Source organism: Balaenoptera physalus (assembly GCF_965194825.1).
Source record: "Balaenoptera physalus genome assembly, chromosome: 15".
Classification (NCBI taxonomy): domain Eukaryota; kingdom Metazoa; phylum Chordata; class Mammalia; order Artiodactyla; family Balaenopteridae; genus Balaenoptera; species Balaenoptera physalus.
Genome location: NC_138894.1, coordinates 14,163,165 through 14,180,340, shown reverse-complemented (window position 1 = coordinate 14,180,340; position 17,176 = coordinate 14,163,165). Strand labels below are relative to the sequence as shown.

The following is a 17,176-nucleotide window of genomic DNA, read 5'->3' as shown; positions in this document are numbered from 1 at the left end:
CTGTTCATTTTTTTATTCATTCATTTTTCTTTCTGTTCCTCAGACTGGATGATCTCAATTGAATTCAGATTCACTGAGTCCTTCTTTTGCCAGCTCAAACCTGCTTTTGAACACCTCTACTGAATTTTTCATTTGCATTATCATACTTATCAATGCCAAAATTTCTACTTTGTTCTATTTAAAAAACAATTTCTCTCTTTAATGATATTGTCTCTCTGGTGACACATCATTCTGTCTCCTTTAGTTCTTTAAACATATTTTAAATAGCTGAATTAAAGTCTTTATGTATTAAGTCCAATGCCTGGGCTTCTTCAGGTATGGTTTCTATTGACTGTTCCTTCTATGGGCCATACTTTCTTTTTTCTTTGCATGTCCCGATAATTTGTGTAGAAAATTGGAAATTTTAAATAATACGATGGGACAACTTTGGAAACCAGACACTCTTCCCTCTCCAGGGTTTCTTGTTGTTGTTCTTTATTTAGTGACTTTTCTGAACTAATTCTGTAAAGCTTGTATTCTTTAGTGTGTGGCCACTGAAGTCTCTGCTCAGTTAGCTTAGTGGTCAACTAATGATTGAACAGAGATTTCCTCAAATGCTTAGAACCAGTACATCTCCCAGTCTTTGTCACAGGACTGTGTGTGCATGTCTGTGTGTGTGTGTGTTGGGCATGCTTTCATGCTCAGGCAGGCAGTTTACAGCTCTGCCTTAGTCTTCACTTCCTGCTTGTGCAGATCCTCCTAGTCAGACAGAGGTGAAAGCTGAGGGAATTCAGGTCTCCCCTGGGCACGTACACAGCCCTACACCTGTGTGTGGCCTTCCGTATTTTTAGGAATATGTTGAAACTTTTCAAAACGTTTTATGGACATCTCATTCCCCATCTTTCCCTTCTAAATTTTTTGGTGAGCAGCTTCTTTGTTCCAGCTGCTAAAGCCATCTCAGTAAGTTGAGATGTTAAACAATTGCTGCTGATTATTTTTAACAAATGCACCTAGGGAAAAGGCTGCTCACACTGGGCACACTCTGAGACATGTCACATAAAATAAGCCCTAAGATGGGGACTTACATAGAAGTCCTTAGTGAAGTCTTAGTAAGGACTTCTTGAACTTCTAGCTATTTGGGGAAGGAAGCTCACTTCAGAAGCCCCTGTACCTCCATGTTTAAAGCACACATAACTCCTTCACAACCAGGGGTCTCACCTCACAATCTGCAGCATGATTCAGACAATACACATGACATGTGAGACATGATGGACTGGATTTTGGCAGCTGAAATTGTTTCAATGCTTCACCCTGGAGCAGCTCATCACAGTTTCAAAGGACAATCTGTTGGCTTACGTATTGAGTAGCATTCTGGGGTCAGCAAACGATGGCCACATACGTGCTTGTTTTCATATGGCCTGTGTGCTAAGTTTTTTTGGCTTTGTTTTAATATTTTTTAAGAGTCGGGGGGAAAAAAAGAAGAATATGCAAAGGAGAACCAGTTTGGCTTGCAAAGCCTAGAATATTTACTACCTGGTCCTTTATAGAAAAAGTATGCCTACCTCTGGGTAACAGAATCATGCATTCAAATAACCAGTGATATCCTAGGACAGTCAACACTCACAATAAGATGACAGAACCAAAGGGCAAAGAAACGCTTGAAATATGATTCCTTTAATGCTCCAGGCATTTTAAACATTCATAAAATCGCCTCGTTTCAGAAGTCATTTCCTCTTAGGTACAGATTCTGTGTCCAGGATCAAGGATAGTTTTCTCCATGGCACCCATGTGCTGTGGGGACCCACTCTGGCATCTAGTCTTCTCTGGCAGAGTCCCCACCACCCACAGCAGGGCTGGATGCACCCCTGCTTGACACGACTTCAATTCTTAATGGCAACACCTTCTGTAGCATCCCTGCTGCTTGCGGGTCCTGCGGATCCCATCCATTTCCAGCACTACCAGATGTCCCAAGTCTGGGATGATCACCCTGAGGCACTCGTGAAACATCACGTCAGCTGGTAAGTTCACCAGCACCTGCTCCACTGCATCAGACAGACACTGAGGCACTTCCACGTCCTGGGGAAGTGGAGTTTATAGTTACCACGGGAGTCCAGAGGGAGGGGAGGGGATTTTTCTCTCAATAATTCATTTATAATCTTAACACATATTTAGCAGATTTATAAATTCATGTCTGTTTATATTTGCTGACAAGGCTTCACAAACTGTTTAAGTAGATGAAAGCACAGCTGAGTTTCCAAAGGCTGTGACGGGGAGCAAAGAAAAACCTGCTTGGACTGGCACTCGCTGTATCACGTCAGCATCCGGTCATTCTTAAAGGAATGCCTAGCCTTCTGAAACGAATTTTTTAAAAAGCCCTAAACCTTATCTGATTCTTCCAAGGTAATAATGTGTTTGTCCTTCCTTCTCAAGCAGTGGTTCAAGGCATCTCAAAGCATGCTGATGCCTGAGGTTCTGACTTAATGGGTCAGGGGTGTGGGAGGGGGAAGGTGTGGACACCAACATTCTTTAAAAGCTTCCCAAGTGATTCCAGCAAATAGCCAGCATTGAGAACCTTGGTACTAGAGGTTCTCCAGCCTTCCTAATCTCATGTGTCCTCACTAAATGCCCTTGAGGTAGTCGCTGGGTCAGGCAACGAGCTCTTCCGTGAGATAAGAAACTAAGGCACAGAGAGGTTCACGGGCTCCTCTGATGCTGTGCAGCCAACGACAGAGTCCAGATCAGAATCGACACCTCCAAAAAACACCACCTCCTTCCCCAGCAACTGGAGACACGAACACAGACTACAGGTATGAAGACTGACTGGGGGCGAGGCACGACCACCTGTGTCACGGATATCATGGAAGGATACGGAACAGTTCTGAGTCAACCATTCCACCTGATCAGAAATAAATGCATAAAATAGATACTTATTTGAAACCATGCGAGGAATGAAGCAGAATTTTCTTTTTAAAGCCTTCCTTCCCTCACATATATTGCTATTGATTCAGGTTTCTTAGAAAATCCATCAAGATCCACAGACTTCCTACACCTGGATTCTTAGCTCTGTCACCGTAAGAGACACCGTAAGAGAAAATTCTCGAATGTCCCTGCAATTCAGGTCCAAAAGATCATTACAAATCTGCGTTCGCATGTGATAGCACTACAAACACCTCCAGGCTTTCCCCATCACCCTACACCTTCTATGTAGGTGTGCACCTCACCACGATCTGCTCAGAAGCCCCCAGCACTAACCCATCAGCTGTGCTGGGCCTTCACAGTTCCCTTAACACTGTCTTATTTTGCTCTGGATGGAAACTTCATTATCTATATATTCTGGGTAACCGCCCGCACGTTTATTTTGTAATTCCAAACACCCGGGAGGGCCGAGCCAGCTGGCCCTTCCTCCACTTCAGCCCGGACATAACACTTTCACATCCCACACGCACTGCTGCATCCACTGAATCATTTCCATCCTGATTCCTTTTTTCACTGTAAGCTCCCACATCTCATCATGTTTGAGGTGTTGCTTTTTCTTCTCTATGTAAAAAAAGTCGTCTCCCCTGGCTGCAGAACTGTTTTCTCGTGCCAAGTAGTGACGAATACCGGAGCACACACGTGCCAGAGGGAAGACCCCGCCGCGTCCTGGGGAGGAGGGAGCCTGTTCAGTGGGTCTGCTGTGATTCCCAGCGCACCGTTCACTCATCTTACACTGGACACAGATGGCATATGGGGCTTCCTCTCGCTAGTGACATGGCCTCCTGGGAAGTCTGCAGAAAATTCGTCGATCCCGTGAGTAGAAACTACATCTAACGGGACACCGTTAACCTCTGCTGACTTAAGAGATGCTGAGTGCGGCTCTGAAACCGCATCTTCCCCATTTTAAGAGACTCTCCCACTCAGGCGAGACGCACACTGATTCAGAGCCTCTCCGTGATGTCGAGAGGCGCAGCAGACGGAGAATCTTCCCTGGAACAAAACCTGCCTGTCCAGCTCCCACAGAAGGTGCTAGAAGAGCAAGAAAAACAAAATGGGGAGGAGCCCCCTGGGGTGGAGGGGAGGGGAATTCTACCCTCTCCTGACCCCTGGAAGGGTTTTTACAAAAGTTAAATCCCCAAAAAAACCGAACGAAAGGGAACTTGGCCAAAGGGCATGTAGAATTCTGGTTAAAACAAAGAGAACTGAGAATCATATTTCAAAGACTCCCCGCCCACGCAACTATTAAGTAAAGCAGGACATTGTGTTTTTTCCTCTCTCATGCTTATTGGATGCTTACGGGTTTGCAGCAAACTTGCTGCTTGGTTTCTAAAACATGCAGAGAGCAGACTGAGAGCAGCGTTTGCTGTTCGGTGCCCAGCCCACGCCAACCCTGGCCAGTGACCAGCCAGATGCCATCAGGACCAGGACGAGCAAGCCCCCTGATGGCGAGGCAGCGTCCGCAGAGCCCAGCGCCCAGGACAGTCGGTGCGCGCTTGTCCAGATGCCTGTGGGACTAGCGGGGGACACATTGACAACCTCCCAAGTGCTCTCACATCCCGCCCCTGCCCCAGACAGGAGGCTGTAGCTGGGCACAGAGCTAAGGCACTAATGCAGCAGGTGGACAGACCCCAACCAGATCCAACGGCTGCCACCCCGGGCAGGAGAGGCGCTGCTCACAGCACTACCTTAGGATATAAATCAGATTTTTCAAAGGATGAGAGCGTAAAATAACCACATCCCTGTTTTTGCCCCTCAGAAGAATATTCTGCTCTCCCATTGGCGAAATTTGCTGCAGTTTTCGAATCTCAGTAGCAGTGCCAAGAGCTCCACCTGGGAACCCCTGGGCAACCAACCACTCCTCGGGGAAGCTGCCTTTTCTTCTTCCAGCACGTCTCTGCGGGTTGTCTCTCTTCCTCCTGTTTGGCGTGATGACGAGCAATTCGGACACTTCTCCTTCCCCCGGGGCAGGGCCCCCTCGTGCTTCCTCCGAGGCAGCTTCGAGCACCTCCCTCGGTCACAGCTTGATGAAGGCGGCCGGCTGGGACGGCTGCTGCTCCGAGTCGGGGGGCGGGAAGAGGCTGGCGATGGCTATGTCCACAATGCCCTGGCACAGCTCGGCATAGAGCTTCCTGAAACGGGTTCAGAGAGCTATTACTGAGGACGCTCATCAAAGCGCAAGCGAAAAGTCAACGCTTTTTTCACCAGGATCTGCCCTAGAAATTCCACCTCACGTTTCTAAGACTGGTGTCTGCTGACCATACAAATCCTGCAGGAGGTACTGCAGGAAGAGAAAGCAGCCACTCAACAGATATTTCTGGAAGGTCTTGCAGGTGAACAGACAAGACGACGCCTGCTCTGACTTGAACTGCAGGGAAGACAGGCAATTCCAAAGAGAACGGGGCCGTCTTGCCTGTCTGGGCGGGGGACACCTGGAGGCGCAGGCTCTCCCCAGGGAAAGCGCCCACGCAGTGTGGCTGACAGGCCTTCAGGAAAGACTCCCCGCAGTGACAGCTCAGCCGAGACCCGCAGAGGGAATCACGTCGGACAGAGAATGGATGATGGGATAGGAAACAGGATGAAGCAGGGGGAGCCAGACAGAAAGAACGAGCGAGAGATGCGGAGAGAAAGGAGGGGAGGGAGAAAGAGAGACTTGGGCAGGAGAGAAGAGGGGCAGTGCAAATGGAAGGAGAGGTACCCACTGAGGAGAGAGAACTCAGGGCATCTGGGGGACTGGACCATCGCAGTGCGAGGCTAGGGACAAGGCAGGGGCCAGGCCATGCAGGGTTCTGATGCCACGTGCAGGGGTCTGACTTCAGCCAGAGGCAATGGAACCACCATAGCAGAAAAGCTAAGGAGGAAAACCTCCCATCCAGTCTCTTCAGAGGAGCGATGAGGCCCTCTAGCTCCCCACTCACTTATTGCCTATAGGATTTTCGCCCGTTTCACATGGCAGCACATGAGGCCCCAGAGCCAGCTCTCTCAGGACTGTCTCTAACACAGGGAAAAACCAGAGACATATGGTCCAAAGAGAAAACCCACATTTGGGATGATGCTCTAGACCTGATGTGCCTTCCCAACTCACTCAAGACACACTTGGAATCCAGGTGGCTGGAGCCAAGGGTAGGAGCCCAGGCCAGCTCGACCTGGAGGAACAGAGGTCTTTACTGCCCTGATTTCCAGAAGATGCTATGTCCCAATCTCCATCAGGTAGGAAATCTTCACAACCGAATTCCCATCCCTCCTGATGCAATGGCAAATCTCTGCTATCATCCTCCCCATCACAGAAACTTTCTCCCACCCCCCATCCCCTTCTACTGCCCTTGAAGCTGGAACTTGTATGTTCTAACCTCTTGTAAGGCCCTCTGGGAAGAAAGCTCATGCAAAGCCATGCTTCCATTGTCTGTCTGAGGAAGTCCTAACTGCCAGCTTACCTTCATCTTTCCTGCTGGATGTCTGTTCTTCCCTCTCTCCCCTCTCCCCAGTCCCCCAGCCTCTGCCCCTTCTGTCTATGAATCAAGTCCCATTTTCAACAGTTTGGTGTAGCCACACCACTCAGCCTCCCACTTCTGAAGGGATAGTGACCAGGAGGCCTGCAAGGGAGTGATAGCGGCTACTAAACTGGGGACTCGGCAAGTCACCAAGAGCCACAACCGTCAAAATACAAATACACCATGTTTGGTGTTTCGTGATGCTTGTCATTAGCCACCTCGGGAAGGCATTTCCCAAAGGGGATGCTGGGGGGAGGGGAGGACGCAGCTTCAACCTGGTCAACTCATATATTCGGTATTTCTGGTGTAGGAGGTACCTGACATACAGAGTGGGCCTTTGAACATCCTGCTCGTTTTCATACAGCAAGATGAGTAAGTCCTATTTTAACATGTACACAGCAATGGAAACTGTGGTTCCTGAATAAAGACTTTCCGGGACTTCCCTGGTGGCGCAGTGGTTAAGAATCCGCCTGCCAATGCAGGGGACACGGGTTCGAGCCCTGGTCCAGGAGGATCCCACATGCCACGGAGCAACTAAGCCCATGTGCCACAACTACTGAGCCTGCGCTCTAGAGCCCGCAAGCCACAACTACTGAGCCCGTGTGCCACAACTACTGAAGCCCATGCACCTAGAGCCCGTGCTCCGCAACAAGAGAAGCCACTGCAGTGAGAAGCCCGCGCACTGCAACGAAGACCCAACACAGCCAAAAATAAATAAATAAATATATTTATTTATTTATTAAAAAAAAAAAAGACTTTCCTTTGACTACGCCATCATGTCATCGTCTCCATCGACCCTCTCCCCCCGTTCATCCTTTAGGAAGCAAGGACCCAAGAACACTCCCCACTCAAAATCATGCACCTAAAAGATAGAATCTGAGGGCCTTTCCCAGTGGTCCAGTGGTTGGGACTCCACGCTTTCACTGCCGAGGGCCTGGGTTCAATCCCTGGTCGGGGAACTAAGATCCCACAAACCATGAGGCTCGGCCAAAAAAAAAAAAAAAAAAGATGGAATCTGTTTCTTTTCTATTACAGCAACTGTAACACAGTATGATTCATATAATAATTAACTGGGCAGTGTCTGTCTCCCTCCTCCAGTCGACTCCTTGAGGACACTCATTTTTACATGTTCCTAAAATCCCCGCTCTTTCCCTGGACCCCACTGCTCGCATCAGGACCCTGAACCAAGGGAATCCAACAGGCAGTGAGTGGCTGTGTGGGAGCTGGTGAGATGGAGCCCAGAGAGGACAGTGAACCCTGATGCCCAGGGGTTTATCACCAGAGGCCTCTGTTGGGCTCCAGCATGACCTGATCCTGCAAAGCACCTCAGAAAGCAGGTGAGTTTCCACCAGGTGGGTGGGTGCTACTGTTGGGGAAAGAGGTCAAAGCCATTACTCGACACTCCAAATGAACTAAGAAGTTGCTGTTTCTCTGCCCTCCCTAGCCTTCAATCCTTACGCGGAACAAAAGAGGCAGATTCACCTTTTCCAGTCCAGAGACGGAGGTCCACCCTTGAGCCAAAGCCCTTAAGACCAATGGTAAATAAAGGGTCCAACCTCTACGGAAAGTGTTCAGTTATGAGGACCTGCACCAGATTACCTGTATCTTGACCTAGGATAATTTATGCTTGGAATCAAAGAGCTACCCTGGAGAAAAAATGCTTAGTGAACATCTCATAAGCTTCAGGAATAAACTGAAACAGAATCACTTTCGCCCGCAAGACAGTGGGATTATTTTATTACTTTCTTACCTTGTATCCTTGAATGCCTGACTGCATTTTAGATTCTGGTCCTTGATTCACCATCAAGACATGATGGCATCCTTGTCTTTAAACACTTAAAGCTGCCATTTAAACATTCCCAAAGCTCTTCACAGTAAGCAAACAGAACCTCCCTGCTCCCTGAAACCCCATCCTGGCTGATGTGTAAGTTTGGGCCTACTGATAAATAAACTCTATGCATTGAAGCACCAATGTCATTAGGGAGTGTTAGGACGATAGAAAGATGTCTCTATGTAAACAAAACCTAAGCAAGTACTGAGTCAGGTGAGTAAGAGTGTTAACCAGGAACACACACTATGTCCATCCAACTACTATTTGCAGACTAGGATGTGCCAGGCACGGTGCTAGGTGCTGGGACTCCAAGGAGAACAAGAAAAACAAGGCTACTGCCCTCACGGTGCATACATTCTGTAAAGAAAACACAAGTGGGTTGATTTGACGGCAATTAGTGTAATGAAGTAAACTACAAAGGCTCTGGCTGGAGAAAATCAAAGATAGGATTGTTCAAGACTTGTGGTTGCCAAGAGGAGGGGGGGAGGGAGGGATGGATTGGGAGTTTGGGGTTAGCAGATGCAAACTATTATATATAGAATGCATAAACAACAAGGTCCTACTGTAGAGCACAGGGAGCTATATTCAATATCCTGGGATAAACCATAATGGAAAAGAATGAAACCATATGAAAAAGAATGTCTATATATGTATAACTGAATCACTTTGCTGCACAGCAGAAATTAACATAACATTGTAAATCAACTATACTTCAATAAAATAAATTTTTTAAAAAAGATGGGATTATTCAGGGAAGGCTTCCTGGAGATGCCGTTTTGACAGAGTAGGAGCAGCCCTGGTAAGACTGGGTCGGGGGGGAGGGTAAGAGCAAGCCAAAGGCCCCACAGCAGGTAAGCGTCATCAGGGAAATGACGCTCTGGGTGAGGCTGGAGAGGCAGGCGGGGGGCAGTAGCGTGCAGGCGGAGGGGAGGCAGGTTTCGGTCCCAGGCGCAGGGGGAAGGCTAGAGAACAGCAGGGCCTGGTTTCCGTTTATCTGGCTGCTCAGGGGAGAACGGACTCCAGTGGGGCAAGAGCACGAGCGGGGACCCAGTCAGCAGGCTCTCTGCAAAAGCGAAGGTGGAGGACGGTGTTTGGGAGAGCAAGGGCAGGGGGCGGGGGGGCGCAGAGGGCTGGCGAGGCTGGAAGCAGAACTGACCAGGACAGAACCTGAGGGTAATGGAAAGGCGGGGGCAGGGTCTCGGGCTCAGCACCTGGAAAGAGGGGGGCTGGACATTAAGTGAGATGGGCGACTCGGGGCGGGGTGGGGGGGGCGCCTACTGGACATCCACACACATCCTTGCAGGACACGGGGAAGACAGGTGCAGATACTGGCCGGGAACTCCGGGCTGCAACGTCATTTGCTGGTTTTAAAATCCTGGAGTGCAATAAGGACTTGGCTGGGGACCTGGAAAGAACAGTTTCTGTGCAGCGGCTGGGATGGAAGCCAGCCTGGAGTGGACCAGAGCGTGGATGCGGATGGAGGACAAGGAGACAGCGTGTGCACATGTGGCTTCTCCAGAAGTGTGGCTGTGAAGGGAACGGGGAGGGGGTGGTCACGGGAGCAGGACGGGGCATCAGAGGAGGGCTTTTCTCAATTGCTGGGGAAATCTGCTGAGCACCACATGCTGGTGGGAACGATGCAGCAAAGAGGGAGAAAGCAGATGAGGAAGGCATCCTCATCCCTCCTCCTGCCTGGAGGGAGCGGATCGGGTCCAGAGCACAAGGAAGGGACAAACCTCCGACAGGACGGACAGGAGAGGACGGACACCCCTGTGGACTTGGGGAAGGGAGGATGTGAAACTTTCTGCTCTCCTCCACCCCAGTCTCCTTAACTTTCCTTTCTCCTTCAGATCTCGGTTCCAAACATCACCTCCCAAGGGGACTTTTTGCTCAATTATGTTACCTTCTAACATCTTTTACCCTATGAAAGGGTGTGTCCCAGTTTGTAATCTGTATTTGTCTCGTCCTTTGTCTCGGCCAGTCTCCCTCCACTAAGGGCGGGGCCTGGGTCTCTCTGCTCACGACGGTGACCCAGAGCCCAGTCCGGGGCCTGGCGGGTTAGGGGTATCTGACAAGTATCCGTTAGCTGCAGGCACGGATGAATGAGACGGAATCCCACCTGCCAGGTCGCAGCCACGAAGCAGGAGGCAAATGACAGAACTGCTTACGTGTTAACACTGCCCCTTGGAGGTGCAGGCCTTTTGCCTACGCCGTCGGAAGATCACCTCAATTTCTCCAAGACGTGGACGTGGGGAGCCGTGAAAGGGTCTTGACACTAATGAATGTGGATCCTCAGAAGAACCAACAGCCTTTGAGGACGAAGCCCAAATGACTCCCTTACACGCAAGGCCTCCCAGTGGGGCCCCAACTCACCTTTTCACCCTCCCCTTTCCTTACCCCCGACACTCAGGCCACGCTGCAGCCAGGCTCCTCCCAGGAGGAACAGAAGTTCCCCGAGGGCACGGTCTGTTCATCAGTGCGTCTCCCCTAGAGCCTGGCCCAGAGCAAGGTCCCACTGGATTCTGGGCTCCCTCCCCCTTAGCACACATGACACTCTCCTCTTACACCCCAGCCTCAGCTCCACCATGTCCATGGTACCTTCTCAGACCACTTGCTGCCCAGGGAGCCTCTGAACTCCTTGGTCATCACTTTCTCCCTGACTCACAGGACGCGGCTGACTCATCACCTTGTCACAGGAGAGGGTCTCTGCTGGTATTACTAGCTTTGTTTAGAACTCTCACGGCATCCACCACCCACAGGTGCTAAGTGCTCAACACATACAGGGAGGAAAAGGGATAAGAAGTGACTCAGCAAAGCCCCCTGCTGGCCGGGGTCCCCCCAAAGCCCTCCCGTCGCTGGTACAGCCTCCTTGACGGCACTCAAAGGGTCAGTGGTTACCTGTCCCAGGTAACAGGAGCTCACCACCTTGCCAAGACAGACTACTCCCCCTGCAGAACTAACTTCCCACGTGTTTTAACCCAAACCCTTCTCTCCCAGGGACTCAAGGAGACTAGGACTTTGTGTATTTGCCTCCCACCCCCCATTTTAAATTTTATTTTATTTTTAAATGCATTAAAAATTGTGCTAGTCTCCTTTGCTGCATGGACTTCAAACTGCATGAAATGCAGTAAATCTCATTTTAGATTAAAAACAAACAAACAGACAAAAACCCAGTGGTGTTCAGGCTTACTGAGCACAAGCAGGGGCGCCGTTGACCTCAATGAGCCAGACCTTCAGCTCCTCATCCACCATGAAGTCGAAGCCGAAGAGCTGGAAGCTCTGGTAAGGGAGGTGTCGGGTGCTGATGGCGGGCTCCACGCTCATGAGGCAGCTCCTGCAGGGCAGAGGGGGAGCTCACTGAGGATGGGGTGGTCCAGGGAGAAGGACCATTGGGAGAGCTGCTTGGATGATTTTACGTCAAATGTGCTGATGAAAATTAGGCTTTGGCTTAATTCTCTTTTTTAAATGTATTACCAATAGATTATTCAAGATGATGTGACTTATTTGTTAGAAAACTCTGCCATCACTCTTGTTCTTTACAAGTAGTGGCTGCTTTCCCAGCAAGTGCTGAGTCACCGTGGTCCCTACAAATGTGGACTCCTCCAACATTTGTTTATAATAAGCAAAACATTTCTACGTATTTTTGCTATATTAAAAAAATGGACCACCATTTAGTGATGAGCAGAATTTGCAAAAAGAATGCTGACTTCATTCATTTCTTTCACTAGCTCCAGTTGAAGTGCCAAATAGTTGCTTTTAAAGCTTTATATAAGAAACAAGATATCGAAATACAGAATAGGATTATTATTATGATCAACGACTGTTTGCAAAAACTGGAGGATTTTAGTGACACAGAAAAGTTGAAAGTGAATCTCAGAGACATAATGAAAAAGTACATGATGCCTGAGGTCAGGCTGCTGAAGCCAGAAGCTCGGACAAATTTTTTAACCTCTTTAAGCCAAGTGTTGACTTCACTGTCTGTAAAGTTGGGGTAAAAATAATACTTACTCCCAGTGCTGAGATGGTTCAATGACATAATTACATAAGGAACTTGGCATGACTTCTGGTAGCTAGGAAGCATCTAATAAATGTAAGCATATTTTATGAATTTACCATTAATTATGATAATCATGAATCTATTGTTTATGAATAATAAAGAACTGTTATCTAGTACAACCATCCCAGAAAAAACCTACGCCATTTCTGTTTTATGAAGCTCTTCACTGATTTTTCCCTCAACTAGATGTTGGGGCAAAATATTTACCTTAGTAAATGCAATGTATGTTATGATGACTCTAAGATTACCAGAGATAGCTGTCCTTCTACACAGCTGTATATTTAGAAGGAAAAAGGTGTGTCCTAAAAAAAACAAAATAAAATAAAAAAGAAGAAGAGGAAGAAGAAATAGAAGGGGACTTCGCTGGCGGTCCAGTGGTTAAGACTCCGCACTTCCAATGCAGAGGGCACGGGTTTGATCCCTGGTCGGGGAACTAAGATCCCACGTGCCGTGTGGCCAAAAAGAAAAAAAAAAAGATGTGTCCTTATAAGTAGCTTTTTTTTTTAAATTAATTAATTAATTAATTTTTGGCTGTGTTGGGTCTTCGTTTCTGTGCGAGGGCTTTCTCTAGTTGCGGCGAGCGGGGGCCATTCTTCATCGCGGTGCGCGGCTCTCTCACTATCGTGGCCTCTCTTGTTGCGGAGCACAGGCTACAGACGCGCAGGCTCAGTAGTTGTGGCTCACGGGCCCAGCTGCTCTGCGGCATGTGGGATCTTCCCAGACCAGGGCTTGAACCCGTGTCCCCTGCATTGGCAGGCAGATTCTCAACCACTGTGCCACCAGGGAAGCCCCATAAGTAGCTTTTGGCTTACGACTTTAAAAGAAGAACTGAGGCTTCTGTGAACTTGGCACCAGGGTCTTGCTCCCCTCAACCTCCCTCCACCCCAAGCATCAGTTTCCTTCCTTTTTTCTCAAAGAGGAAAAATTTTCTATAGATGTGTTTAAACCTTTAAAAATCACTTTGGACAGTTAGTCACTTAAGAACCAATTGGAATAAAAATTTCTTCTCCCATTCATCTCTAACCTGCAAGCCACATATCACATTTTTTTTCTATATTTCATCTCTATTCTACGAGAGAATACCCTTATCTTTTGTTTTTATTAAAATGCCCTTTAAAATATAATTAAGAAAAAAATTTTAATTTAATAGGTGCTCATGATAAAAAAAAAACCCCAACAATACTGAAGGATAAAAATTGAAAGAAACATTACACTCCAACACTTATAGGAAAAACTGAAAGCCAGAACCAAATCAAAACGAAATATTTTTTTATCTGTTGGGAGTTCAAGTTAATAATTCACTTTAAAGAATTTTTTTTCATCATCAGAGACTTTATATAGTACATCTTTTTTTTTCAGCTGGAGTGGGAAGTTTGGGGGAAGCTAGCTGGGGAAAAAAAGAACATGAGAGCCGTGAGGTGCGTTAATAGCACCAAAGTAGCAACACTCTCCGAAGTGCACAGAACAATGAGGAGGAGGGGGTATAGCAAATATCAAATAAATCTTTTGCCTAAAATATGAATTCTTTCTTCAGTATACTTGACTTATCTGGTGTCAGAATTCTAACCACATGTAATCCCTGAAGAAATGGAACTCTGAGCCCCACAATTATTCTGCTAGACTCCGTGTAAGAATACATTAAGGAAAAAGGCTCAGTCATCATGACAGGGTGGTAACGACAGGGCAGATAAACAGACCACGGAACAGAATAGAGATCCCAGGAAGAGACTCTCACATAAACGGCCACCTGATTTATAACAAAGGCACACCAAAACGCAGTGGGGAAAGGACAGTCATATGTACTAGTGACCTGGGGTCAATAGGATATACTTGTGGAAAAACATGACACTTGACATATAACAATTCAGATAGATTACAGGTCTAAAATATAAGAGAAAAGCCCAGAGGTCCATCAACTCCAGAAGGGATAAACCGCGGAACATTCACACAATGGAATACGACATAGAAACGATATTGAAAAAAGCTGAACACAAAACAAGAAATATAGTATAGTTCCATTTACATAAAGTTTAAGAACAAGCAAAAGGAATCTATGGCATTAAAAGTCAGAAGAGTGGCTATCTTTGTCAGGGAGTATATATCTGAGGGAGCTCAAGGGTGTCTTTTGGGATGCTGTAAATGTTTTATATACTGATTTACATTATGATTAGGTGACTGTATGCATAATTAAAAATTCATTATGCTATGCATTTAAGATTTGTGAACTTTACTGTTTGCATGTGATACCTCAAAAAAAAAATCTTTACTATTGTTATATACCTGAAACTAACACAACATTGTAAATCAACTATACTTCAATTAAAAAAATAAAATTTAATTTAATTTAATTTAAAAATATTTACTAGATTTAATATGCTGTAATAAATGAATAATAACATTACAAAATTATTTCCAGGCATATTAAGAAACAGGACCAAGAGGGAAAAACAGACAACAGAAACAGACTTGTAAGTCAGGGGTTGGCAGAATTTTTCTACAAACGGCCAGATAGAATTATTTTAGGTTTTGCAGGCTATATACAGTCTCTGTTGCAAATTCTTCTATTTTTTCACAACTGTTAAAAAATGTAAAAACCATTTTTAGTTCATGAGCTAAACAAAAACAGGCTGTGGGTCACATCTGGCCCGCAGGGTATAGTTTGCTGACCTCTGCTATAGGTAATCCAGGATTTGGAGTTATCAGACAAGGACGTTAAAGAATTGCCATTAATATGTTCAAGAAAATATAAACCATAAGTAGGAGAATTTCACAGAGAATTGTAATCTAAAAAAAAAAGAGTCAAATGGAAATTCTAGAATGAAAATGCACAATAACTAAAATCAAGAACTCAGATGTGTTTAACAGCTTTTAACTTTTTAAAAGCTATTAAAAACAGGTTTTAATAGCTGAAATAAGAGATAAAAATAACATACAAAATCCATAGGAGAAACGTGAGACAGTGAAAAGGATTAATATCCATGTAATTAGAGACTCGTAAGGAAAGAAGGCCCAGGACTAAAGCCATAACTGAAAAGATAATGGCATGAATATTCCAAAACTGATCAAAGATATCAAGCCACAGATTCAAGAAGCACCATGAAAACTGTGCAGGAGTAAGTACCAGAAAAACTATACCCATCTTATAGTAGAATTTATAAAATCAACAAGAAAGAATCTTAAACACAAAGAAAAGATACATTAAGAGCAATACTAAGATTTCAGCTGACCTAACAAACAATGGAAGCCACAAGATAATGGTATGACACCTTCAAAGTGCTAAGTAAGTTAATTGCTGATCTTTGTTTTCAGAGCAAATGTCTTTAAAAAATGATAAATATATTATCAAATAAATAAAAACTGAGATAATTCATCACCAGCAGACCTTACTTTAAAAGCACTAAAAATTAGTTTTGTAAGAATAAGGAAAATGATTCTAGACAAAAGCAAGGAAATGCAAGAAAAAAAGAGAAGCAACATAAAGGGTTAAAATGTATGGGGAAATCTAACAGGATATTAACTATACAAATAATAAAAATAATGACTTGTGACTTTAAAATATATGTAGCACTAATGACTACCCATATACTTACAATTCAATACCTTTAAACCCCCTCCTTGGGTCCCTCCTGCTTCCCCTCCAGAGTTAACCACTATTTTGAATTTTGTGTTTATCATTACTTTGTTTCTCTCTAGATTTTTACCACATATGTACATTCCTCCAAATAATGTATTACTTAGTTTTGCTTGTTTTTCAATTTATATGAACAGGACCAATTTGTAATTTTTTGCTTGACATTACATTTGTATAACTCCAGTGAAAAAAATCCTTCAGGAATAAGGTAAAATAAAGACATTCTCAGATGATAGAAAATTAAGAGGACTTATCATCAGCAGAAATGCTCTAAAAGAAATGCTGAAGTCTGAAGGGAAATGAAACTTGGAACTTTAGGACTGAAGGAAGAGCAAAGGAAATTGCAAATATCTGGGTAAATGTAAAAGAATATTTTTCTCCCTTTATATTTAAAGTGGGTTTCTTGTAGAGAGCATACAGTTTGGTCTTTTTTTTTTTTTTAATCCAACCTGACCATCTATCATATATTAAGTATGTATATAATAAACCCTGGAGTAACCACTAAAACAAACAAACAAACAAAAATACAAAGAGATATAGCCAAATACTCAATGGAAAAATTAAAATGGAACTCTAAAAAAGTTCAAATAATTCAAAAGAAGGCAGGAAACAGGGAAATGAAAAACAAACAAACAAAAAAGAAGGGACAAACAGACAAGGAATAATAAAATGGTAGACGTAAATCCCATAAAGTCAGTAACTACTTTAAATGTAAATGGTATAAACATAACAATTAAAAAACAGAGATGATGATGAATTGGGCAATTGGGATTGACATGTATACACTGATGTGTATAAAACTGATGACTAATAAGAACCTGCTGTATAAAAAAATAAATAAAATAAAATACAAAAATTCAAAAAATAAAAAACCAGAGATTATATATTGGATTAAAAGCAAAAGAAAACAAAATCCAATGATACGATGTCTACCAAAAGCCCATTTTAAATATAGAATAGAATAGAGAAGAAGGGTTAAGGGATGGAAAGAGACATACCATTAATCAAAAGAAAGCTGGAGTGGCTATATTAATATCAGAGAAAATATACTTCAAAATAAGAAATATTACCAGAGAAAAAGACAGAAACTACATAATGATAAAGAGGTCAATTCCCCTCAAAGAGATAACAATTCTAAATGTATATGCACCTGACAACAGATCTTCAAAATGTACAAAGCAAAAACCTAATAAAACTAAAAGGAGGGACTTCCC

General features: G+C 44.9%; 1 protein-coding gene across 4 annotated transcripts in view; it reads right to left on the bottom strand.

Annotated features, from left to right (window-relative positions):
* Positions 1–1,632: 1,632 nt before the first annotated feature.
* TTL (tubulin tyrosine ligase) overlaps positions 1,633–17,176 on the bottom strand; it is a 39,227-nt gene continuing 23,683 nt past the window's right edge. For 2 of the 4 annotated variants that reach the window (XM_082426864.1, XM_082426866.1), the window contains 2 exons: positions 11,465–11,608; positions 1,633–5,084 (listed from right to left, as the gene is read on the bottom strand). In XM_082426864.1, coding sequence (XP_082282990.1) covers positions 4,970–5,084; positions 11,465–11,608 — 259 coding nt within the window. In that variant the 3' untranslated portion in view covers positions 1,633–4,969. Of the gene's footprint in view, positions 5,085–11,464; positions 11,609–12,282; positions 12,356–17,176 lie in introns of those variants that run through there. The other 2 variants (XM_082426865.1, XM_082426867.1) reach the window with 2 other exon arrangements.